The sequence below is a fragment of the Colletotrichum truncatum genome, assembly GCF_014235925.2.
Source record: "Colletotrichum truncatum strain CMES1059 chromosome Unknown Contig_0007, whole genome shotgun sequence".
Classification (NCBI taxonomy): Eukaryota; Fungi; Ascomycota; class Sordariomycetes; order Glomerellales; family Glomerellaceae; genus Colletotrichum; species Colletotrichum truncatum.
Genome location: NW_027222404.1, coordinates 358,912 through 383,238, shown reverse-complemented (window position 1 = coordinate 383,238; position 24,327 = coordinate 358,912). Strand labels below are relative to the sequence as shown.

The window sequence follows — 24,327 nt, the reverse complement described above, 5'->3', positions numbered from 1 at the left end:
AGCCCACGTCGCTCTCAGAGAAACTGGACAGGCAGGACGTAAACTGGGTCCTTATTTTTTGGGCTGGGCGACTAGGACTGGACCAGGAGTGGGAGCCGGGGGGGGGGGGGGTCGCAGCGGTCGGTCCACGAGGGTCTATCGGCGATAGTAGCAGTCGTCCTCCAAGTCCTGCTGGTGGACACTTGGATGAATAGTGGATATTTCTAGAAGAACGGTGTCGACTGCTCTGGATGAGCTACTACTAGTATGTGTGTGAGTCGCAGGGCGCAGGTTGCAGGTCCGGGCCTCAGTCGGGGCAACCAGCCTAAGCAGCCTAGTGACTCTTTTCGTGCAGGATGAGAGCCTCTCGCGGGCAGGGGGTGCGCATGATAGAAGAGGATCCGCGGATGCCAATGCGCGCCAACGATGACACCAGAAGATGCAGTATGGACAGCTGAGGAAGAAGAACGGATTGAAAAAAGAAGAAGCCGGGGGCGGACGGCGTAAAGGGAGGAGTAACAGAGAATCGAGAACAGGTTTAGAGGAGAGAGGGGGAAGCGCAGGGGTGGTGGGAGAGAGGTGGAGAGGGACCCGAACGCGGTGAAGGAAAGAAAAAAAAAAAAAAAAAGATGGAGCTGGAGCTGGAGATGGAGATGGAGACGTGGATGTGACGGGAAGGAAGGGACAGAGGGGGGGAAGTAAAAGTTGTAGTAGAAGGTAGAAGGTAGGTAGGAAAGTTGGGCAGGTACAGTAATTATTAATTATGTCAGAGGCAGTTGGTTGCTGCTGTTTGCTCTTTCTTCTGTTTTAGTTGTTGTTATTGCTGCTGCTGCGATAGTTCCTGCTGCCTGGTACTTTTTATCCCCTTAGAGATATGACACTCAACACATGGCAGTTGCACCTTCTTTGTTCCTCCTTTTCACACTGCTGCCACTGCTGCCGCTGCTGCTATTTCAGCAAGACCTGAAGGGCAAAGAAAAAAAGAAAAAGAAAAGTTGGGGCTCCTTCCGCGAGGAAAATCCGATGATGACAAAAAATTGGGGCTGCGTCACAAATTTTACCCCCGCAAAAAGGGAAAGAAAGCAAAGAAAGGACGATGGACGGTGCGTCAGTGCCTTCGGCGGTACGTATCGGTCCAAGCTTGTTGAATCTCCAAATTTTCATTGGTCCAATCTTGGACATTGACTGGGTAGCTCATGCCCGATTCCTCGGTACGTACCTGCGTCTCCCACCTCTTTTTGGTGGGAGCTCCCAGGCTGGTGGGCAGGAACGCAGGCAGGACAGGGAGGGACCAGCCCAGATGTCGGCCCCGTTCGTTCTGCTTTTCTTGTCGTCACCTGATAATCTGCGTGTCAACAGGCAATCACAGCTGGATCTCGCGCATTCACTTATCATCTCAGGTTACGGCAATTTCCAGTGTCAACAATAAGCTGGGGCTGTTTGCTGCTCTTGACTCTGCGTGATACCGAGGAGGTGGAAGAAGGGAATACAAAAAAAAACCGACGATAACTCTCGTGGCCTTACTCCGCCCGATTTTGAATTACCCCCCTTCACACACAGACCGTCGCTGGACATAAAAATACCACAAGCCACAGGGCAGCCGGTACGCTACGGACAAGCTACTTTGGCTCATGGGCAGGGACCCTCGGCATCGGTACGTATCTTCTCTAATGCCGGATTACATCAGCTCTACGGATATGTTTTGAAGGAGACGCCAGGGAATCCTTGGCCCGAGACAGGGCTTTTGCGTAATTAAACCCAGCTTATCTAATCACAACCACCGCCATTTCGTCGGAAGGAACTCCGCTTCTTTGCCGTTCGGTCCACATCTGTCCGGGCCCGGGTGGGGCCGGTGCCTGTATAAACCATGAGGCGTGCCGATTCCAGTATTACGGGAAGTCTGAGACAGCCCTTGGTGATCTTGTCAAGTTCATTCCGCAAATCTCAACAACAAAAGGGGGCGCAAAAGTGTTGTTGACTCATTTTCAACATTAACGCAAGTTGTAAACCTCGCTATATTGATTATTCTGTCAGCTGTCCTGCGACATCTTGACAAGCTGCATTGGTCTTGGTAGGCTGTTGCAGCGGCGACGCTCTTAATAACTCCAACATTTGTAAATGTAGTCAGCCAGGTCTGTGTCAACAATCTTTTTGAGGCTGACAACTTCATGGCAGCCAACCCTAACCCTCTACTCTATCTATCTCTGTCTACCTATACCTACCTATACCTACCTATACCTACCTATACCTAACCCTATCCTCTGGAAGACACAGCAGTGGCTTTCCTACGCCCTTTCCACCTGGTTTAAGATATAATTTTGACAACATTCTCGGCTCCGGTAACATAGGGCCCACCGATGCCATGCCGGGTCGTTGTTCCCCTGCAGGTTTCTCAGATCCTCTAAAATTTTCGGTTTTGAATACATCCTTTAGCAGATCAAGAAGGCGTCCGCTTTCTGCAGTTGTATCTCCTAAATAGCAGACTATCTGAAGTAACAGGTAGCCAACTGTAAGCTGAGCCAGATGTTTAGCCTGAAAAATAGCAGCATACATAAGAACCGAAAGATCTGACCACCTTGCTATCACGCTTGGTCAGTGACTGCTTAGATAGCCGCCAGACTGTGCTCATTGGTTTTTTGGGATGAGCTGCTCGTAGCCTGAGGATTGTAACCATTAAAAAAGTCGAAATTGTCGCTCCTATTCAACGTCTCACTTCCGTTTCAACACAGATCCTCGTGCAATGATCCGCAGCCTCTGGAGCCGTTAGTTTGGCTGTTGAACAGCTTGTTATCAATGGTAATGGGGTCTGGGCCGCGCTAACCTGGGTACCAACGGTGATCGCCCAATCCTTGCGAACGGCTCCAACTAGGCAATTCGACTTAACGGTATTATCTAGTTCCCAACTACCAACCCAAGCGGCATAATCTAGTAGCCTCTGGGTACAACATATTTCATGTGATGTTGAACTGCATGGTTTCACTGACATTGCTTTCCAACTGTCTACATGAGCTTGTAAATCTGCCTCTTGGGGACGACTTGGAAGATATTCTGCAGGTGCTTCCTGTGACTTATAGCATCCCATCAGCGGCTATTCACTTCATAAATAGCATTACTCTTGAACAGAAGTCAGAATAAAGAGGGCTCAGGCCACTTACAAATGCCTGCTTAAATACTAGATCTGGGAAGGCCGTATCTCTCCAAATTGTCGGGTTACGCGAGCACGAGCTCAGTCCTATCTTTGGAGAAAGAACTACATAGGATGTCACATGAACTGCCTAAGCATGATTTACAGAGACCACATAGTTCTCTCTTCTAGTGAAGTCGATTTTGGCGTTCAGGATGGCAAGTATTGAGACATCAACCACGGCACCCAGGCCCCAGGTAGGGCGAGTTGTGGAGCGATGTAAAGATGTTGGCAGCGGTGGTGGTCGCTGTGGCATTAAGCTTCCCTATAAATTGGATACTAGCTGTTCTCGAAGAAACATGTATTCTTGAGTACTGGTCCTTATGGAATTATTTGCTGCTGCAACACGAATCAGATGGCCGTTGCCATCCTGTGCCCCAAAAAACCAGTGAAATTCAGGTTACGTGGGAAGGCAACCAGATGAGATCGGATATGAAAACGTATAGGAGAAGGCTCGTACGTTGAGTTGATGGCGTCAACGCTGGGCTTCGCTAGGGCTGGTCAGGTTGAAAATACATTGTCAACCAGGCCAAGTGTGGTTACTGAGAATAGGAGGGATTCCTTCATGCAAATCGTGGTGAGCCTGGTGCTTGCTTGACCAAGTCAAAACAAGCACTTGAAACTTGGACAGCCCTTTGGAAGAGGAAGACTTGGGTTTCTACATGCAGCTGTATTTGAGTAGCGTTTGCTTTTGAGGCGTAAGATTCCCGTTCAGACTGGTATTTCCAAGTGAATTGTACGCCGGCACAGCTCCAACTATTCTTGAGCTTTCAAATTAGTACAGCTAGCCATCAGCTTATGGCATGGCCTCAGGTATAAGAAGACCGGAGAAGGTCTGCAAGTGTTTCCAGGTCGAAATATCCTCTACGATGCGCGCATGTTTATGTACAAAGAGACATTTCACTTCCGAAATATGCTTACCTACAATAGTAGGCTACAGTTTTGTAGCTTCCAAAGTCTATGACAGTTAACGTCGCACACCCACTTCTCGCACACCCCCACATTTCGCACACCCATAAATCGCTCATGTAGAATTTTACCCTCTTCAACATTCTTTAATATCTTCACCACTTTTACAGCGATTATTATAATTCTTTGAATAGTTACTCTTATACGCTTAATGGGCCAGTATACGGAAACAGAAGTCAATCAAGCTCTCAATGCAGTTGCAAGTGGGCAGAGTGTCCGAAAGGCAGCTCATGATGCTGGAATTCCACCATCAACCCTCCAGTCTCGATTAAAGGGTTCACAGGCAAGAAATGTAGCTTTCTCTAGCTTCCAGAAGCTATCTCCAGCACAGGAAAGTCACTTAGCTGAATGGGTGCGTATCCAGGCGGCGTTAGGGCTGCCGCCAACACATCAACAACTCAAGGAATTTGCCCAGCGAATCCTAGACATCAGAGGCACTACCCAGCCACTTGGGAGAAACTGGATTCAGTTCTTTATTAAGAGAAATCCATCAATCAAGGTTCATAGAGCTAGAGCCATCGATTCTAAGCGTGTCAATGGGGCCTCAACTAATGTAATCAGGCAATGGTTTCAACAACTCGCCCTTCCAGAGATCAAGGCGATCAAACCACATCATCGCTATAACATGGATGAAACTGGTATCCTAGAAGGCAGAGGATCAAATGGCTTAGTACTGGGATCATCAGAAAGCTCATCAATGCGAAAAAAACAGCCTGGGTCTCGGGCTTGGACAACTATGCTTGAGTGTGTCTCTGCAACTGGTCAGGCGCTTCCTCCACTTGTTATTTATCGAGGGAAATCGGTTCAACAACAATGGTTTCCTCTTGATATCCATAAACGTGATATTTACAGTGGTTGGAAGTTCACAGCAACTGAGAATGGCTGGACTTCAGACTCTACAGCTGTGGAATGGCTTGAGAACATCTTTATCCCTCTGACTAAGCCTGATCATCCCTCTGAGCAGAGACTATTGATCCTAGACGGTCATGGCAGTCATGAAACAACAGAATTTATGTATCTCTGTTATAAACACAAGATATATCTCCTTTTCCTACCGCCACATACATCCCACGTTCTCCAACCTCTAGACCAAGCAGTCTTTGGGCCTCTCAAGGCGACCTATCGAAAAGAGCTTGGATACCTCATTCAACACAACGATTCTACAGTTGTAGGCAAACGGAACTTTCTTACCTGCTATGGAAAAGCACGCCAGATGGCATTTTCAAGCAAGAATATCAGAAGCGGCTGGAAAGCAACAGGACTATGGCCCATTTCGATAGCTCGACCGCTCATGAGCCCTCTACTGCTTGAGAATGCTTCCAAGCCCTCAAAGCCAGGCTATTCTACGCCTATGAGGGCCTCTGATGGTGGAAAAGACGAAAACTGGGCATCTGCTACATCCATAGTAGCCTGGTCAACGCCCAAGAAGACAGTTGATCTATATGATCAACTTAGCTTATTCAGCAAGTTGGATAAAGATCAGCAAACGCAGCGACTGTTGTTTCGGAAGGTTCAAAAGGGATTTGATGAAAAGGACTATCAATTGGCTACAGCAGAGAAGAAGATTGCAATGTTGGAAGCAGAAGTTGAGGCTGGAATGGTACGGAAGCGGCGTAAGGTCCAAATGAGCCCAAATTCGAAGTTTGCCAACATTGAGGCAATTCACAAAGCCCAAATTGAGGCTGGCGAAATTGAGGATAGCTCAGATGAATCTAGCGAGCCTGAATTACCTATTAAAACTGGCGATAGTATCACAGTTGCAGGAGACGAATCAGACTTATAGTTATGAAGTTGATGAATACCTCATGATGACCCAATTTATGGGTGTGCGAAATGTGGGGGTGTGCGAGAAGTGGGTGTGCGACGTTAATGTTACTATCAGGTCAGGGAGTGGGAATTTGATAGTCTTGTTTAAATAGATTGTCAAGCGCTTTACGGAATTAAGTGGTATGCTAATACCAATAACTAACCTCTTCGTCTTCAATATTAGTCACATATTACAGATCTCGCTTGGATCTTCCCAAAGCTATGAAGCATAGGATTATGGTACATGACTTATTGACTTCAAGTTTTAATCATCAAGAAAGGTAACAAGTGGAAGTAAACGAACAGAAGGGAGTAATTTTTATGTTCAGTTAACCTGCGCTCTTTGTGATATTTCTGGGCCTCTGAGAGTGTTGCTGCTGATTGATTAGGGAGGTTCTAATGCCACTATCATGTGACTAGACTCTTTGCATATAAGTTCATGTGTTCATAGTAATCACTCCCTATCTTCTGTAGCCTAATTCCTTTACGGGGCTTAAGAAGATTCATGCTGTGCTGCTAACTATAGGCGAGGCAACAATATCATAATCATGATGATTGGAGTTGGCTAAAATACGGTAAAGCAGATAGGCTATTTAATTACCGTATTTCGAAAGCAAGACAAGAGAATTTCCCATGTCATTGTCGTTGGGAAAAAGGTATTTCATGGTGACCGCCGCTCACCAGCCCCCATTGCCGTGTATCACGCCGCATAGTCAGGCTTCTGAGCTGATGAGATAAGACTCGCGGTATCCCGTCAATTTGGCAATTGTTTCGGGACTTTCCAAACCCTTGGAATAAGCCAAATAGCCACATTTCCCTTTCTGCTAACCTCGTAACACACTCCTCACTGTCAGTTCTTATGGAACCTGGTCAACCAAATTTCCCACCTTGCCACCATCCTCAGGGCTAGCCTCCGTATCCATAGCTCATTAATTTTGGTGAGATTTTTGGTACAGCTCAACTCCATATCCAACGTCGGGTTGCCTACTAGCTATGTCATCATATGAATCAGACTCAATATCACTTTTCTGATAGAATTGAAAGACAATACAACTGTTCTTTCTTCGTTGAACAACTACTTCGTTCCAGGCTTCCTTTCAGAATATAACAACGTACGTATTAGGGACAATGAGAGGCTCTGCACCGGTTCTGCTATTAAGATGGATAGTATAATTTTTGAGCAACTTGGGAAGTCCATCGTACGATTGCTCCTTGGAAAGCATTGAAGAGTAATGTCCCGAACGTCGTTCTGGAGAAAGATGTTTAGTAATACCATTGGCTAGTCTAAAAGTCTCACATTGCATAGTTGGCTTCAAGCTTACTAATTCAGGTGCTATTTCAAAACATAGCCCATTAGACTTGTCAAACCTAATTCTCCAACCTTCGTGTATATGTCATGTTACTGCTACTTCAAACCTCACATGCTCTTATTTAAGGATCTAACGAACCTCAGTGTTCAACGTTGAAACACTAGGGTTGTCGGCTCCTTTCTGAAAGTCCTCATATCTTGAACCATATTTTGCTGAAATCAGAGATACAACATGCAGATTAACATCACGCCATTCGGATTTCACATAGTATGTTACTGATTAACCACCGATTTTATTCAGAATAGCTACATAAGGTAGTTGACTATATTTAAGGTAAAGGTCTTCTTCAGAAAAGACTGCGTTTTCACTACGTAGGCTTAAATACCGTAGATGAAGGATGGAAGAGTGGCATCTCTAATTGTCCCTTCAAATAAGTTTGCAACCTCTTTTTGGCTGAAACCACTGGCTATGCCAAGCTGTAGCATAACTCTCGCCTGTAGCGGATGAACGTACCCAGACTTGGCGTATGTTGGTGATAGAGACGGCACACTGGCACCATAGGGGGACCTAGTCGAGACCACAATGTACGTTCCGTTCTCTTTAACGGAGCTGTCAGCAACTATGGTTATTACTTATAGACTGAGCACATACCAAAAGCTTCAGCAACCTCTTCTTTTCCGGTGGGAACCGCTCCGCTGCCGGTTCCCGCAATAACCAGGCCTTTGGCGCCTCTCTTGACAGCATCCGTGACGAGGCCGCCATCAAACTCACGATGGGCGAAAAGAATGTCTACCTTAGGCAGCGATGGATAACTTTCGTGATTGTTAACTGTCACCAAGTCAAACTTGTGTTTGTCCGTCGGTAAACTAGGCGTATTGAAGAAATAAGGCATGTTGTTCAGGAATTCGCCAAGGCTGCCGCCAGCTGTCTGTCCGAAACCATCTGGAAATGTGGGTACCATCTTGGTCGTCCAGAAAGCTTGCAGGATGTGGTTCGAAAAGGCGATAAGCACACCGCGGCCCCGGCTGGCTGGGCTGGCTGCCAGGGAGACACTTTGGAAGAAATTGGCATCACCATCGGCAGAGAGGGCCGAGACGGGTCGCGAGGCACCCGCGGCGACAATAGGCTTGTCACAAGGGATGAGAAGGTCGAATAATATTGCAGTCTCTTCTAGAGAGTTGGTTCCATGAGTGAAGACAGCACCGTCGATATCGCTGTCGTCAGAACAGAGGGCGTCATCGAGGAAGCGCGTCATGTTCATGACGAAAGCGTCAGAACGACTGGGTGAGGGGCCAGTTCTACCAGATGTCCAGTTGGAGATTGCCAGTTGGGATACATTGAACAGGTACGGATTTCGTGCTATAATTTCCTCCGCAGTCAAGTTGTATTGGCCATATTGAGTGTCGTCAAGGGGGCCGTAACCAGAGCCCTCGGCGAGAGTTCCGCCAGTGAAAACAACCCTTCCCGTGTTAGCTTAAATGCGGTACCGAATATCAAGGTTTAGACGATCTACAGAATTTTTGGTAATGACTGGCCTGATCCGAGCCATTTCAGTCCATGGCGCTGGCTGGACGTTGTTGCTCTCGATTGCAGTACGGAGGCAGACACGGCTGGGGAGACGACACCGAGGCCTCTCAGGACTGGCAACAGTAAGACCAAAAAGGAACAGGCTCTCATTGTTTCCGATGGCGACAACAGTAAGTGTTCATGAGTGTCCGGTTGGAAACCCGACTGGTCCTACTCAACACTAATAACCGCCGCATTTGAGTACGCAACATTGACCCAACCCATTTCTTCAAACAGTCACACCAAGAAATTACGAAGGCTATCACATCCGACTAACCGAATGTTCGCCATGTAGACTATCAGTAAAACGAGCTCATATTTGCTCAATGTGTCCGCTTAACGAGCTGGATTTGACCACTTTCTTCGCCAAGAATGCTCTTCACCGGCGGATAACACAGGGCTGGAATCAATGAGTCACTAATACAGGGGCAGCCTGTGGATCAGAACGTCAGAAATATCAGTAGACACAGCCATAAGCACGATAACGTGCTCGCATAGCCCTTGGCAATCATTTATCTTGGCTCGCACATGTGTCTCTGCGGCGGTGAACGCATGTAAGTCCTTGTGAAGGACAATCCAATGTACCCCCACATGCTGCACACTAGATCTGTAATAGGTCTGACCCCGCCTAAGGGTTGCATCGGCAGCAAGGACACCTGCCAATTGCGCTAACGCGCAATCTTGGCTTTAGAGCAAAATGTACGTGTCGACAACTTGCCTACTTGTTGCTTGGCTGCATTCAAGTAGGAGGAGTATGTCCTTGTGCCACATCAACCGTGGCGTAGCTCATAACAGCCTCTCTTTGATACACGAAGAAATGAACCAATACAGATGAAAGGTGATGGAAACCATACATGGTACTCGAATACAACTTGTAATTCAAATTCGTTTCTAGGAGACCTGGTAGGATATAACTCAAACAATGCCCGTACTTTCAAGCTCTGCCCACAGTGCCTCGAAACCACCTTGAACGCTAAACGCTTCATTGCCCATAGCGCGTAGCGTTGAAGACGCAAGCCGGCTTGCATCGCCGTTGTAACAAATCAGCATGACGGTACAATGATTGTCCCGCGCCTTCTGCAGCCGTTTGGCCACATTCGGTTGGTCAATACTTTTCTGAATATGTGTCCAAATCATGTGAACAGATTCGGCATCTCCAAAGAGATCTCCATCAGCTAGAGTGGAGGTTAAGCCCTCCAAAGGCACCGAGTATGAGCCTGGAAGATGCTGCGTCTTAAATGCAGCTTCATTGCGGAAATCCAACACCAGCACTGATGGCGAGATGTCTTTAGAGTGGCCGGGACAACAATTTAGTCCCAGCCGAGGGTTCTTTGAAAACAATAATTGGAGAAGTTGCAATATCCAGGAGCGAACTGTTCTTGGCTTCTGAGTCGAAACCAACTCGCCCAAACCTACCGTATCTTTGCTGATGCCCGCTGCTGACTTTCCGCTTGTCTCCAGTTGCGTGGTACCGAATAAGACGGTTGCAGCTTTTTGGCTGTCTAATATCCATCTTTCGTCATGTCTAGTTTGGTCACATTTCAAAAGAATCTAAATGTGAGGTTGTGTTAGCGTTTGAGTTGGAACTCTTGGTGAGTTAGAATTACCTCATTTTCAATCCGGGGAAACTCGTCTGCCTCAAGTTTCTGAAAATAGCCAGGGAGGTACTGATACGGTAGATCACTGCATGTGAAAACGCACGAGACCTCTCCAGTCGTCTTGTCTCTAAACTGAGCCAGATCATCAGACTTCTTGAGGTTTGAGATATGTTCAAGGAGGCCGTGGAGAGCTTCTCCTGATGAAGGACCAGCGATAAGTCCCTCTCTCGACAGGCGCATGGACATGCGGTACGAGTCAACGGACGAAACTTCGACCCGGCTGTCAACTGTGCCTTGCCATGGAAACCCGGACGTATGAAAGCCATAGAAATGCCTGGGCCCGGGAGTCGGGTCTCCGAACTTGTTGAAAACGCTGTCAAATAATCAGAGGCTGAGTGACGATGCGAAGGAATGAGATTGACCTACCCAACGACTCGTACTGCCGGCTTGCGGGATTTCAAGTAGACACCTGTACCCGTGATTGCACCTGTGTGACGTTGGTTAGTTGAATAAAGAGGCAACGCAAGCTCGCAAGTCCTACCTCCAGTGCCTACCGTCGAGCAAAAGATGTTGATTTGGGGTAACTGCTTGTAGATTTGGGGCCCCGTCCATTCTTCGTGAGCTTTCCAGTTCTTATCACAAGTCAGCAATTCAGATCTGTTTCATACTGAGTAAAACTTACATTGGGATTGTCATATTGGCCAGGGTATACCATCTGCTCGTCCTGTGTCGATCTCTTCCGCAGTCTGCACATGATGCCCGTAGGATCTGTGGGTTCCTGTTGAGCGAGACCGCCATATAGGCACCTAAGGGAGGGAGAAATGTCAAAACATTCATATAGAGGAAAATACATAGAAGATTTGAGGAAATGCGCCTTACGGTCGGATGCCAAAAAACCGAAGCATGTTCAATGACTCTAGCGGCTTCTTATTCGTCACATAGGCATCGACATCTTCATTCCCCCAGAGAACTCGAGCAATAATACCAAGAGATAGCACTGTAGACCCTGAACTTGCTTCTACAATCTTCTTGCTGTGAGCATCGGGCTTGTTCTGCAACATCTTAAGGGCTGGAGTATATGTTAGTTGATGGCCACTGAGCGGCCTAGAGACTTGCACTTACCAGGCAGAGACTTGACATTCTGCGCCGGCAAGCAAGTAAGCATTTTAGCATAGATTCTGACGCCATCATCTCGGAAGGGGTTCAGGCGATCTGGGATTTCGATCAAGGGGAGGGGAGGATTTTTGTCGGGGTCGAAATAGTCAGCTACCGAATGAGGACCACTGAAGAGGTTGTTTTGAGCCGCCATTTCTACAAATAGAATAGATCTCAGCTTGTTGCAGTCTTGGCCCAGCAAAGAAGAAGAAACGGAATGGTTGCAATGTATGCTGGTCAGATTTGTCTCAACTCAGAAGATCTAAAGACGACGTTTGGCGAAGGATATTGGCCCAAAGCCGACTTCATGTATGCGTGCCATGTCCTAATCACGATTTTGAATTACATGGCTGTCAATATGGTATCATGTTTGTCTACTTGAATTGGCTGAATATGTCACCTGTGATCTGCATTCAAAATCCCTCTAGTGAAACAGTGCAGCACAGTGTCGGAAGCCAAGCAGCTCTTAAACGCTCAGGGAGTATTTTAGGGGCGAATCTTGCGTAATATATATTAACTTGCTCAACGATGTGACGTCTCTAGCTTCACGAGGTGATCAAGTGGATCCGACGCATGTGCAAGGTATTAAAGTAAAACTTGCTCATTCATAAATCCTTCAGCATCGGGGCGTGCCGAGCCCTAACTTAAGCCTTAAGCTTGATTCCCATGGGTAACCGAAGGCGGGGTGCGTGAATAACCGCCGGCTTGTGATGATGTACCGGCGGTTGAATAAGTGCAAGGAAAAACATCACTCGCGGGGCAATCCATCTCGTCTTACACGTCCTTCTATTACCTACTCCCACGTTTCTCACAGCGCCTGTCAGCTGAAGTGACTCGGATAGACACCATGACCGGCCTGGAGTGGAACCTCGTACTGAAGAACAGCGAGAAACAGGGTAATGAAATGCTTTAACCCTGGCTTAGACCTCAAACTAACATGAACATGTCTTAGTCATCCTGCAAGCCACAGCGACAACTGTCAGAACTGCTACCTCGGGAGCTGGACAGCGCCACTGGTGCTTGGATCTTGAGGCTGTTTCTGAACAGCTTCCTAGAGATAGTTCTTTCGTCATCGATTTGGACGAGACCAATATCGCTGCCAGTTTGCTGCGAAACCTGATCCACCAAGACTCCCGCCATGCCACCATCCTCAGGCTGGTTTTCTCCAGTGATTCTGGTACCGTGATCAGGCCAGATTTCATCACGTACAGGCTTCACGGCTACGATGATATCCAGCTTGCTGTGGGATTCCTCGACCCATTGTCACCAGTGGCAGCGACGAATCCAGACCAAGCAATCAACGTCAAGACAAAGGATGACTTTCTTTCCCTCCTTCAAAACGCTGTTGGCGGTGCCACTGCCCGGGCCAGTAAACCCGAAGACACTACCCTGAACCTTCGCGCCCGCCTAGACGAGGAATTTGCCAAACGCCTCTCAATCCCTTGGACTGTCCCTCAGCCCCTCACTCAGAAACGCGTATTCTGGGTCCAAGGCCGCGCGAATATCGAAGCTAGCCAGCAGTTTTACAAGGCCGCCCGCGCGCTTGGCATCACTCTTGTCGTCCTCGACGAACCGGGTCACTGGCTTGAAGACAACAGCGGCCCACATGCGCACTATCGTGAGGCATTCATTCCTATAGGCATTGCGGGCGACGAGGGCCTCACTCAACGTGTCGTGGAAGCCGTGCGGGCGTATCCACACCCCGTTCATGGTGTCGTGTGCATCAGTGATGTGAGGCTGCCGCTTGTTGCGCGGGCGTGCGAGATCTTGGGACTACCTACCTCTAGTTCTACGGCGTATGCCAACGCGGGGAATAAGGGTGCCTCAAGGGAGATTGAGTCTGCTGCGTCTGGACAGGAAGACGGCTTTGTATTACATGCAGTACAGGACCTTGAAACGGTACTGGCGGAGAGGGGGGGAAAGCTTACTTATCCTCTGATCGTCAAGCCTTGTACTGGCTGGAATAGTGACTGCGTCGTCAAAGTGCGTAACGAGGACGAGTTGCGAGCAGCTGTGCTTCGGGCGTCAGAGAGACATGCGTCGTCGGCAGCAAGGAGTACGAGCGTAGTGATTGAGCCGTACATTGACGGGCCCGAGGTGGATGCTAACTTCATCGTGCTGAACGGAGACGTGCTCTTCTGCGATGTTACAGACGACTTTCCTTGCTCCGCCGACCTGCCAGAGACAGAAGGTACTAAGGCTGCCAACTTCATGGAGACGCTCATGGACGTCCCATCAGCGCTGCCAGATGAGGAGAAGGTCATGATGCGGAACTCACTTGCTGGAAGCATCGCCCGGCTCGGGTTCCAGTCTGGTGTATTCCACTGCGAAGCCAGGGTTCGCGATTCGCGAGGGTACTATGCCATTGATCCCACCGATGACATTCTTGACTTGAAACTCCTAGAAACTGCCCCTTCGAAAGCTGCGTCTTGCTTCTTGCACGAAGTCAATGCGCGTCCGCCCGGTTACATCAACTGTGTCGCAGCTTTACTCGCTCACGGCGTCGACTACTACGCTGTGCGTCTCTTACTAAGCCTCGGTTCGGAGGAGGATGCGCGTGTGAAGGCTTTATCTCAGCCATTTCTCCATGGAAAACCACAATACATTTTGGGAATCTCGGTGTTGGCCCCTACGCGATCAGGCATCATGGGGTCGGAGGACGCTGTGCGAGACTTTCTCGAGGCGAACCAGGACCTCAAACGACATGTCGTGCACTTCCAAACGGTCAAGGAGAAAGGAGAATGGGTACATGGCCCAGACTCAAGCGAACTGTGGTGCGTGGGGTATGTAATCGTTGTGAGCAAGGAAGGTCGTAGGGAATGTCTGAAGCTAGATCGAGAGGTTAGGAAGCGGTTTGACTACATACTACAGGATGAATAGAATTCAAGAGCGGTTTTTCTAAGTCCCGTTGTCGAATGTAAAGTAAATCGATACTTGGATCAAGATAATCTGGAGTCATCGTAGCTATAAGATTGTGTAAGTCCCAAAGAATTAATACTAATATAAATGATAGTGATATCTGTTGTGTAAAGTATTAGAAGTTTATCGTATCCACTGAGAATTTACCACGCGAACGCTTCGTCCACCAGGACATACGGTCTGCTTCTTGTTTCCGTTCTCGCCAATGTTACAATCTTACTGCGCACCTCATCCGCCATGCCCGGAGGCCCGCATACGACAACAGCTAACGGACCACCAGAACCCGCGAGCATCTCTTTGGTCAGGATTGCCTCTAGCTTCAATCTCTCGCCAACAACAGTCTCGACCTTCACGCTACTTGGGAGGCTATCGATAGCAGGAGCGAGAGCCGTAACAAGACCTTGGTGCCGACTGGACCAGAATAGGGTTGTATTTCCCGCGACTGAGCTGTGACGAACAAACGGGAGACAAGCGGTAATTCCTACACCACCGGCAATGCAGATCATATCGGTGCAGTGGGAGAGTTGCGGAGAGATGTGCCCCGAATGGCTGTACGGGCCCTCGAGAAGGACACGGATACGGACGGACGAGGCCGCTTTGGCAGCGAGGGCGCGGGTGATGCCGCTGCGGGTGCGAGAGTAGAAAACCGTAGTGTTGGTGTTTCTTTGTGTGTTGCTGCCGTCCGAGTCCTGGAATGTTTCCACGACCTTTTCGGGGTCAGTTTCAATAGTTTCGGGCGTTGCGACGGACTTGTTCTCCTGATTCGAGCTAAGAACTGTCGGATGCTGTGTTCGAGGCTTCGTGGCGATGCCATCATCTCCGGCATAAGCCACAGAAAATGGATGGGTTTCCCAGAAGCGCCAGGTGAGAGTCGGGAAGCCGAGGTAAACTACACCACCCTTGAGGCGCTTGCCCTCCACCTCGATGCGGATGTACTCTCCGTCAACATCGTCGACCGTGGTGATGGTAGCCCATTTGAGGCCCTGGAAAAAGCTGCGAACAAGCCGGAAAAGGCGATCGGCGCCCCAGATGCCGCCAGCGACAAAGATCCAGATCTCGTAACCCCAGTTGTACTGGTAGACGTACCAAATATGATAGTAGTAGCCAATGATGAAGAGCAGGGAAAAGACAATGTGCGAAGCCAGAAAGATCTCGTAGAAGCGCTGGCGCACCCACAGCAGGGAGGACAGCAGAATAGCGCACACGGCAACGGTGCCGACAATGCCCCAGATCCAGTACAGGCGGATCAGCTCAGCCTCATAGGTACCCTTCAGAATGTAGTTGGCCAGCAGCATGAAGGAGTGAACGATGGTGTGAAAGATAGCCCAGTACGCCAACCAGCGATGCAAAAGCAGGTAGGTACTGTAGCTCCAGTCGGTAAGGTAAAGCAAGACGTTGTTGCGGGCTGCAAAGAGGAAAAGGGCAACAACGTTACCCATAGCCATAACGCCGGCACGGTTGCCAATGATACTAACGCTCTGCATCTTCAGCGAAGTGAAGCTGGCCTGGGGCTGATGAATGGTGTAAGGGGCGAGCCACAGGATGATGTTGAGGAAACTAATGAGAAAAATGTACAAGGCCTGGCCACGAGTGGGAATATTGCCAACGCCGGCAATGGGTTCGCGATGACGCCTGCCAAAGGTGACTGGGTGAATGAGCCAAGACTGCCAGTAAGTCCAGGCACGGCTCTTTGTGAAGCCTGGAATAAAGCGAAGGAGGGAGAGGGCAACTGGTAAGAAAATAGCGACGATGGTGATGACAATAGTCACAGTAGAGTGAGTCGCCTCGTTGACCTCGAAATCATGCAAGTAATTCCATTGTAGCTGCCAGTCGGAAGGGTCGACGAAACTGGTGGTGTTGAGCGGCTTGGAGCCTCCGGCCGCCTTGGGCAACGGGCTAGAGACATCGTAAACCTCCAAACCTCCGGAGTCGTCGTCTGAACCCATGTCTCCATGACGAGCATTTAGTCGGACGGCCGGCGCCCTTCGGTGACTGCTGTGCCCGTGGTCGCCAGAGCCAGAGGACGAGGAATTGGTGTTGTGGGCAGCCTTGGACTCGGCGTCCCGACCGGCGGTCAGGGCCTCTTGGTATGACATGACTGGGACATACTTGTAATTACCCAGAGTGCCAGTGCCCAGATGAGCTGCCCAATAGTCCTCCAGTTTGGCCATCGGTGGCTTGTCGCTTAGCGGGCAGTATGTGTCGATGCATAAGGCCATGGTAAGAAGGAAGGCGTGGTCTTTGACAAAGCAATCGGGTGGTGTCGAAACGGGATTGTGAGCAGTTCCATGGTTTGTGCTGGAACTACTTGGAGTACAAGCAAGAGTCTGCTTCCTGAGGACATTACGACAGGCAAAGGTGCAGGTCGGATCGTAAAGCGTCTTGCCCCATCCAATAAGGCCAGTACCATCAGCTTGAGCGCCAATGGTATACAAGGCTATGGCGAGGCCTGATGCGAGCAGACGGGATGCCGGCGCCATGTCTATACGGCTGAAATATCGCTTGTGCTGCAGGTGCTAGAAGAGATGCTGCAGTGTAAAAACATAAGCAAAGAGGTACAGACGAACCACTTTAAATGGGAGAAGGTAGCAGTATTATATGCCTACTCGGAGGCTGGCATGGTACGGATGAGACTGACATGGAGGTGTGTTAGGGACAAATAAAAGTATGGCGCGACCCTGGAATGGCTTGGCCAAAGCCACCTAGAGCAAGTTTTCTGGCGCGGCATGTGTGGCTCCTCGTACTGTACAGCCAACCAGGGGTCTTCAATTTGTGATCTATCTTCTCCCTACTTGTTGGAACAGTCCTTGTTTGCAAAATCTGGTCACTTGGCCGTGGTGCCTAGAGCCGGGCCTAATAATTAATCACTATCCGTCCAACCGACAGATGATCTCTGTGCATATGAGCAGCCTCCAAGCGTCCTCTGCGTCGATAAACCGTTGCATATTTGCTCGAAGTACCTCAACCTGCTCTTCCGTGTATCCAAACTTGGTGGCAGCTTGGCGATATTCAGAATTTTCATCGGCGAGGATGTCAAGCATAGAACCTGCGTACGCGAACCTTTCCTCGGGCGTGATGTTGGACAAAACGCTGGCCGACGCCGTGATCTGGTCCCTTCGGAACCCAGCAGCCAGAGCTTTCTGAATCAGGCGACGGCCAGTTTGCGTTTCTAGACCGTTCATTCTATAGATACGCTCTTGTAGCTCTGCGTTTTCGGGACATGGTGGCCAAAGCACCTGCGACTGGGTGTCACCGTCGCGACATGCGACAATACCGCCGTTTGGTTTGGCCAACAGCCGCATCTGCTTAAGTACTGGGGCGTTTTCAGGGATGCAGATGAGGGTGGTGTGCTCGTGGACGACGTCGAACTTGGCCTCCATCTCCTCCGGGGTGAGGAATGTCTCGGGCCTGAGCACGTCGCCCTGGCGGAAGTCCACACGGGTTCCGGGAGCGAGCTCTTCAACGCTGGCCCGGTTGCGCTCCGTCACCTCGGCGCTCTGGTCGACCCCGATGATGGTGGCCTGGGGAAAATGTCGAGCCAGGTCCAGGGTTATGCTGCCTGGACCGCAGCCGACATCCAGGAGGGAGAAGGTGGGTGGCAGCGACTTGAGCGTCGGGAGCAGGTACTGCAAGCAAGTCGAGACATTGCGCAGTTCGAACAACTTGATTGTTCCCTGCTTGAATCCGATATGGTACTTTGACTGTGAGCTGGACGCCATGGCTATGTCTATGCAATTCTTTATGAATTACATTTCTCCCGCCAATTCTGGCCTAATAAGTACCCGTGCCTTTATCCGTCTAACAAGAAAAGAGAAGGGGAAACATCTTTTGACCTGGACGCGACCCAAGCATAGGTTCCGCTCCCCTTTGGGACGTGGTTCTGCGTCTGGCCTTGTCGTGAGCATGTTTGAGAGCATTTCCCGTCTTGGTGTGCTTGGCTGCAGCTTGGCGTCAGCTTGGCACTTGCTTATTGAACAGTAGGGCTAGCACTGTGCTTGTATGTTACCCTAACCTATTCTTTTGATCAAAAGGCCAACTTGAACTGCCGAGTTGGGCCATGTAATAACTAATCAGCCGCCGACCGCCGTCGTCCACATGATGTCGGAGCTGGCTTCGGTCTATGGTGCAAGAGTGGCTTTTTGGGATTCATCAACATGGGCATTGTTGACAAAAAAAGTTCTTCGCCTGAGGCCCAGGCTGTCGATACTCTCCCTAGAGATGCAACAGACGACGAGATAGAGAATCTCCCACACATTGTTGACAAAATTCCATCCCCAGCGTGGGCAGCCGCTCTGATTGGAGCGTCTGAGAGGTTCAGCTATTACTGTTTCGTTTCCATTTGGCGTGAGTGCTGTCCGACCGCCACCCCCGTCAACCCCCACGTTTGCTTCCACCCACGGCTTGTTTTATGGGTTGGTCTCAACTGACTGATTATCTCAGAAAACTATCTTCAAAACGAACGAGACTCTCAATTTGTACCAGGAGCTCTCGGACTGGGGCAGGCAAAGGCAACAGCAATATCCAATGGATTTTTTATCTTTCTTTTCCTAACGCCCAGTTGCTTCGCCATTGTCTCTGACATATGGCTTGGCCGTTACAAGACCCTATTACTGGGGCTTTTGTATGTTGGAGTCTCTTGATGTCCCATTGCGCGGATAAGCTGACGAAATTTCAGCTTGTCGTTTTGCGGGTCACTCATCATGTTTGTTACAGCCCTGCCCTTTTCCCTTGACAGAGGTGCAGGTCTTCCAGGTTTAATTGTCGCTATGGTCCTAGTAGGACTGGGTGTTGGTGCAACAAAAGCAACCGTTTCCCCATTCATTGGTAAGAAACACCCATTCAAGGAAGGATATGAGGGGGGCTACTTGTCTAACAACTTCTCCCAGGCGATCAGTATGTCCAAAAGAGTCCTCAACTCGTTCGGCAAAAGAATGGGACTCTTGTTGTTGTCGACAGCACAAGAACGCTGCAATTTCTCTACAATGCCTTTTACTGGTGAGAACGTTGTTGAATCTTCCATCATGGCCCGCTCACCATCTTTTCTCAGGTTCACAAATATAGCTTCCCTCTCGTCCATTCCCGCCACAATCCTAGAAAAGGAGTATGACTTTTGGGCGGCCTATCTCATGGCAGCCACCTCACTTATGATTGCCGTGAGCCTTCTTTTGATATTTGGGCCACGCTTAGGTACGTGAGCTACACCGGAGATGGTAGACTTTGAACAACACTGACACGAAAGAATGAAGGCAAGATTCGGCCTGGGGAAAACTGTCTTCCACGAGCTATCAAGGTTATGACAGTGGCAGCAAAAAATGGGCTCAAGCTGGATCATGCGAAGCAATCATACCAGATGGAGAATCGTGGTATCTTGGTCTCATGGAGTGACAAGTTCGTGGACGAGTTAAGACGCGGTCTCTTGGCGTGTCGTGTCATGTTCGTTCAAAAGCATATGTTATTACTTGCCGCTCTTGAAAACTGACACGTCCCAGCTTCTGTTTCGCCTTCTTCTATATGGCAATCACGCAAATGTTCAACAATCTAATTTCGCAAGCCGGCCAGATGCAGCTTCACGGGGTACCGAATGACATGCTCCAAGCTATGGCTGGTGTGGCTTGTGTGGTCTTTGGCCCTGTGATCCAGGCTTTATATAACTTTCTCGCGAAGCACCGTATCTCCTTCGGTCCTATGGCCCGAATTTCAGTCGCCTTCCTCATATGCGGCTGCGGTATGGCCTACGCAGCAGGTCTCCAGAAAATCATTTACAGCACAGGACCCTGCTTTGATGCACCCCGCGCATGTCCCGCTTCAGACGGCGGACGTCTACCCAACGCGATCAATGTCTGGGCTCAATTGCCCATATATGTAGCTATAGGCATTGCGGAGATTTTCGGCCTCGTTACTGCAAGCGAGTACGCATACTCCAAGGCTCCCAAGGAGATGAGGAGCATTGTTCAGGCTATGGTCCAGCTGAGCGCCTGCATTGGGTCTCTAATGGCTATGGCGCTTAGTCCAGTGTCACGGGACCCTCATCTTGTCATTGTGTATGCCGTCATCGCGGGAGTCATGGGGATATGTTCGATCCTATTTTGGTGGAAGTTTCGCAAGTATGACAAGCTGGATCGTGAACTCAACAACTTGGACCGAGATAATTAGATGTCTGGAGATAATTACAAATAGGGAAGATAAACTGGGTATCGGATACGCTCGAAACTTCCGACTGAATGCCACATCCATTTTGAAACAATGTATGGTAGGAGTCAGCGGTTGACTTGAGAGTGGCTCGTCGAAGCCTTTTATACAACAAGCTCAATTAATGAAGAAATTTACTAGCCTGTCTCTAATCACTTTAAAGTTTCTCCAAATAGCATCCTCTTCATGATAGGAAGGCTTGGGTCTGATATGACACGTTGGTCTTCCAAATACGGCCTGATGTCAAAGACACGTTAGCATTGAGCAACCAAGTAAATGTGAACATACACTAATGATACAAGAGCTTAAATGAAAGCACGAAATATCATATACCTACCTTAAATAAGTCCGAGCTGTTGAGACGTCGGAGAATGCGCATCAATATGTCATATAAATCTCTTAATAGCACCTGGCATGCATTAATTTGAAAGTCGAATAGAGCATCGGCTGATTCTGATGAAATTTTCTTCGATAAGCGAGTAAAACAACAGTTTACCTAGTTTGAGCTGTATTACAAACATAAAGGGTCTACGCAGTAAAATGCTTTGTGAAACCATCTTACTATGTTACTATCTACCTCCAAACGCTCCAATTTCGGCTATGAGTAGACTTAACCGGTGTGTAAGCTCACCCATCTTGTTCGAGTTCCAATTCAATTTGACAACCGATGTGCTTTTATGAAAGTCGTCAACTGCAACTCCCATACCACTGTTGCTTGATAAGAGGTTCTGATTCCTAAATATTGCAGATATCTTACCGTTTGTGGCTAACCTAGACGGGCAAATCTTGGTACATACATTAGCCAAGTATTTTCCAATGAGTTTCACATGCAACAGATGTCTGTAGAATCTTGATGTTTGCCTATTATTCGTAGTGATCATGTCAATAGTTCCATGGATATTTTAACTCCTATCAACACCAAATCTCCTTTGTTATTTTCAACTTGAACTACATGTCCTAGACAAGCACCAGTTGAAGGTGTTATCCAAAGCATCCGGACAGAAAGGCGCAATGTTAGATGGAACTTTTAGGCATTGTAAGGTACTTTCGAAATTTTAATTGACCGACCTCATCCGCATCCAGGTTGAACACGGTGAAGAGAAATTGAGTGTCGGGTGTCTTTCTAAGGCTGTTAAAGCGCCGAGTCGGATATAGAAGCTTGGATTGAGCCTTTTTAAGGGCAACGCTGAATGAAAGGGTCTCCGCGGTCCTCTGTCAGCTTTCGATTGCTTGACTGGGTAACATTGATGAAGTCACTACAAACCGCGAGACTTGGAAATATATCTCAATACCACCGTGTAGCTTTAAAAACCATAGTTTATTTCGAATACTGAACCGTATTGTTACTGTATTGCAGGATCTCTGCGACTCGATTTCTTGCGGTGATTTCGTAAGTAAGAAATATTAAATCCGCGTGTTCGATTGTTTTTTTTTTTTTTTTTTTTTTTTTTTTTTTTTTTTTTTTGGCTTGAAGGCGTGGGAGACAGGAGCGAGCAAAGGCATACTGGGGTTAGAAGAGTAAAGACGTTACTGCCTGACGCCAACTTTGTTTTATTATGGTTGGGTTATAATACCCTGGCTTGCCTATCTCATTTACCTTTAAGCTGAATGGTAAGATTAGTAATAATAAGAAGAAGAATAAAAAGAAAACCTCTTATATTCTACCATGAGTGCTCCGACACATCCGCATCGAAGTGACGGATATGAGTACTATTTGAGAGAGCAATTCCCAACCCAAGGGAAATCTGCAGAAGAATGAAAAAGAAAAGGAGATCAGCTATCATCTTGGTTTGGCATTATCACCTCTGTTAAGAAGGTCAAGACGGATGTGAACACGGTGACAGCAAGAGATCCAGGTTTTCTAAGCCGAGGCTACCCCTGATGTCCTTCTCAAGGTTCTTACACCCGTCTAAAAGTGAATCCAATAACTCTTGCATACCTTTCAGGAGCTTAATAGGGCTACATTGTTACGGGCTATTCCCGATTGATAGCTGTGCCATTGTCACTACTTAAGTGCAGCCAAGCAAAAAGTGGAGAATTTGCTGTTACGTATCCTTTTGAGTGTTTTAGCTCAACGGGGTGGCACCTCTATTATTGATATGTGCTGGAGGCTGGTGCGCGGCTGCCACTGCAATCTTGTAGGCGGGGTCTGACCCAGCACATGCACGAAGCAGCCATTCGTCTGGTTCTAGACATACTTGAAGAAGGCCACCGAAATGAAGTGAGCCGTCATTAAAATTAAAAACTCTCAATACGAGTAAGGCTGTTACCTACTGTTGCATGTAACCCAACAATCCACTACTGAGAACCGCACTCCAAATGAGTAATTCCCGGCTAACATGCTTGCCATACGGAGCTGGTTAAACAATAAGCTGCTTCCTTCGTCACACGCAAGTTAATCATTCATACTTTCTTGACGCTGAATTTATGAAACGCCTCGTAGCAGTTGTTAGAACAAAATACGCTTCCGTGACTAGATCAAGCTACAACCGCAATTTTTATGTACATGTTGCTATGGAGCGCTTAATGCCACGCAACGCTTGTATGATTTGTAGATTGTGCTCACGTCTATCCACTCTCCTTGTATTAGGTCGAGCGTTAGAAGTGAAATGCTCTCACCTCACACACAACCGCTCAAGCCGAGATTCACTGTCCATTTGAGAGGACATCTAGTGGTGTATTGCCCTGCCTTAAAATGGGTCTCACACCGCTCTAAACATTCGTCATCTCAAATGCTGTATTACCGGTTGCACTGTGATCGGTTAGAAATTATGTTTTTTAAATGAGACAAGACGCCTTACGCAGAAGCCGTATCTGTTTCTCCCATTGATCATCTCAGAGCCCCTAATTTGACATGTACGGCCAGGGGGTGGAACAGGGCCGGTCTTCATGTCATATTTATAGCACTAAGAAGTGGTGTCAGATGCTACACAACAAAATGTGTTCACGTAGTAAAGACCCAAAGGGACACTTACGAAGAATGCTTGAGTATTAGGCTACATTTGAATGAACATGATTAGTTTGAAGCTCCAATTTTAACATTCGAATGGCATTATATGACGTACAAAGCCATAGCAGTATGCAGAGGGATCATCTGATAGTTTGCCTGGGCTGCAGTCTTGGGCCAGAGCCAAAGGAAGGCCTGCGAGAAACAGAGTCAGGGATACCGAGAGATGCATCGTGATCGAGTATGAGTTGGTTCACTTGTTTTCAAAGGCACAAAGAATTCATGTAGTTTGCGAGGCAAGAAGCTCAGATTGTTCTCCAGCAGCCGTACTTTATATAGATAGAAATCTGTTGTACGATCAGACATAACGCTGGATTGTGGACGTACAAGTGACCTGTAATCTAATACAAACTACTGTAAATTGATCATCCGGTGCTTTATTCTTCAACATCCCCAGGAAACTTAAAAGAACTCTAATATGGTTCACCGAGACTAGTTTTGAGTTAATCTATCCACGCCCAAATGGGCATAGCTCATAATCGATCTTCATAACACAATGCCAATTTCACAAATACGAGTCAGGCTTGGATGCTTCTCAAAATATTTCTGGTAAATGTGGAACCACAACTGCAATGCCGCAACTGCGCCTCATGTCATGACATGTACCGCCCAAGTTTTAAGGGTCTCAGAAACTGTCTCCCGACT

At 48.2% G+C, this 24,327-nt stretch overlaps 7 protein-coding genes across 7 annotated transcripts; 3 read left to right on the top strand and 4 right to left on the bottom strand.

The window, feature by feature from the left end:
* Nucleotides 1-4,757: 4,757 nt before the first annotated feature.
* On the top strand, nt 4,758-5,915 carry CTRU02_210484 (transposase; the record flags this gene model as incomplete). Its single annotated transcript, XM_036732148.2, has 1 exon — nt 4,758-5,915. One exon carries the CDS (start codon nt 4,758-4,760, stop codon nt 5,913-5,915), a length of 1,158 nt encoding a protein of 385 aa, XP_036576074.2.
* A 1,710-nt stretch (nt 5,916-7,625) lies between these two features.
* On the bottom strand, nt 7,626-8,925 carry CTRU02_210483 (glutaminase-asparaginase; the record flags this gene model as incomplete). The annotated part of the gene is made up of 3 exons (XM_036732149.1): nt 7,626-7,846; nt 7,900-8,708; nt 8,762-8,925. The coding sequence occupies 3 exons, from the start codon at nt 8,923-8,925 to the stop codon at nt 7,626-7,628; spliced, it is 1,194 nt and encodes a 397-aa protein (XP_036576075.1).
* An 804-nt stretch (nt 8,926-9,729) lies between these two features.
* Nucleotides 9,730-11,721, bottom strand: CTRU02_210482 (cysteine synthase K/M:Cysteine synthase B; the record flags this gene model as incomplete). The annotated part of the gene is made up of 7 exons (XM_036732150.1): nt 9,730-10,365; nt 10,422-10,785; nt 10,839-10,899; nt 10,954-11,044; nt 11,095-11,218; nt 11,292-11,490; nt 11,535-11,721. 7 exons carry the CDS (start codon nt 11,719-11,721, stop codon nt 9,730-9,732), a joined length of 1,662 nt encoding a protein of 553 aa, XP_036576076.1.
* Nucleotides 11,722-12,414: 693 nt separating this feature from the next.
* On the top strand, nt 12,415-14,447 carry CTRU02_210481 (ATP-grasp superfamily protein; the record flags this gene model as incomplete). The annotated part of the gene is made up of 2 exons (XM_036732151.1): nt 12,415-12,463; nt 12,520-14,447. 2 exons carry the CDS (start codon nt 12,415-12,417, stop codon nt 14,445-14,447), a joined length of 1,977 nt encoding a protein of 658 aa, XP_036576077.1.
* Nucleotides 14,448-14,629: 182 nt separating this feature from the next.
* On the bottom strand, nt 14,630-16,966 carry CTRU02_210480 (ferric-chelate reductase; the record flags this gene model as incomplete). Its single annotated transcript, XM_036733889.1, has 1 exon — nt 14,630-16,966. The coding sequence occupies one exon, from the start codon at nt 16,964-16,966 to the stop codon at nt 14,630-14,632; it is 2,337 nt and encodes a 778-aa protein (XP_036574399.1).
* Nucleotides 16,967-17,353: 387 nt separating this feature from the next.
* Nucleotides 17,354-18,205, bottom strand: CTRU02_210479 (methyltransferase family protein; the record flags this gene model as incomplete). Its single annotated transcript, XM_036733890.1, has 1 exon — nt 17,354-18,205. One exon carries the CDS (start codon nt 18,203-18,205, stop codon nt 17,354-17,356), a length of 852 nt encoding a protein of 283 aa, XP_036574400.1.
* A 435-nt stretch (nt 18,206-18,640) lies between these two features.
* CTRU02_210478 (oligopeptide transporter) lies at nt 18,641-20,639 on the top strand (the record flags this gene model as incomplete). Its single annotated transcript, XM_036732153.1, has 7 exons — nt 18,641-18,830; nt 18,927-19,107; nt 19,162-19,330; nt 19,381-19,481; nt 19,534-19,673; nt 19,733-19,919; nt 19,976-20,639. 7 exons carry the CDS (start codon nt 18,641-18,643, stop codon nt 20,637-20,639), a joined length of 1,632 nt encoding a protein of 543 aa, XP_036576079.1.
* Nucleotides 20,640-24,327: the final 3,688 nt, after the last annotated feature.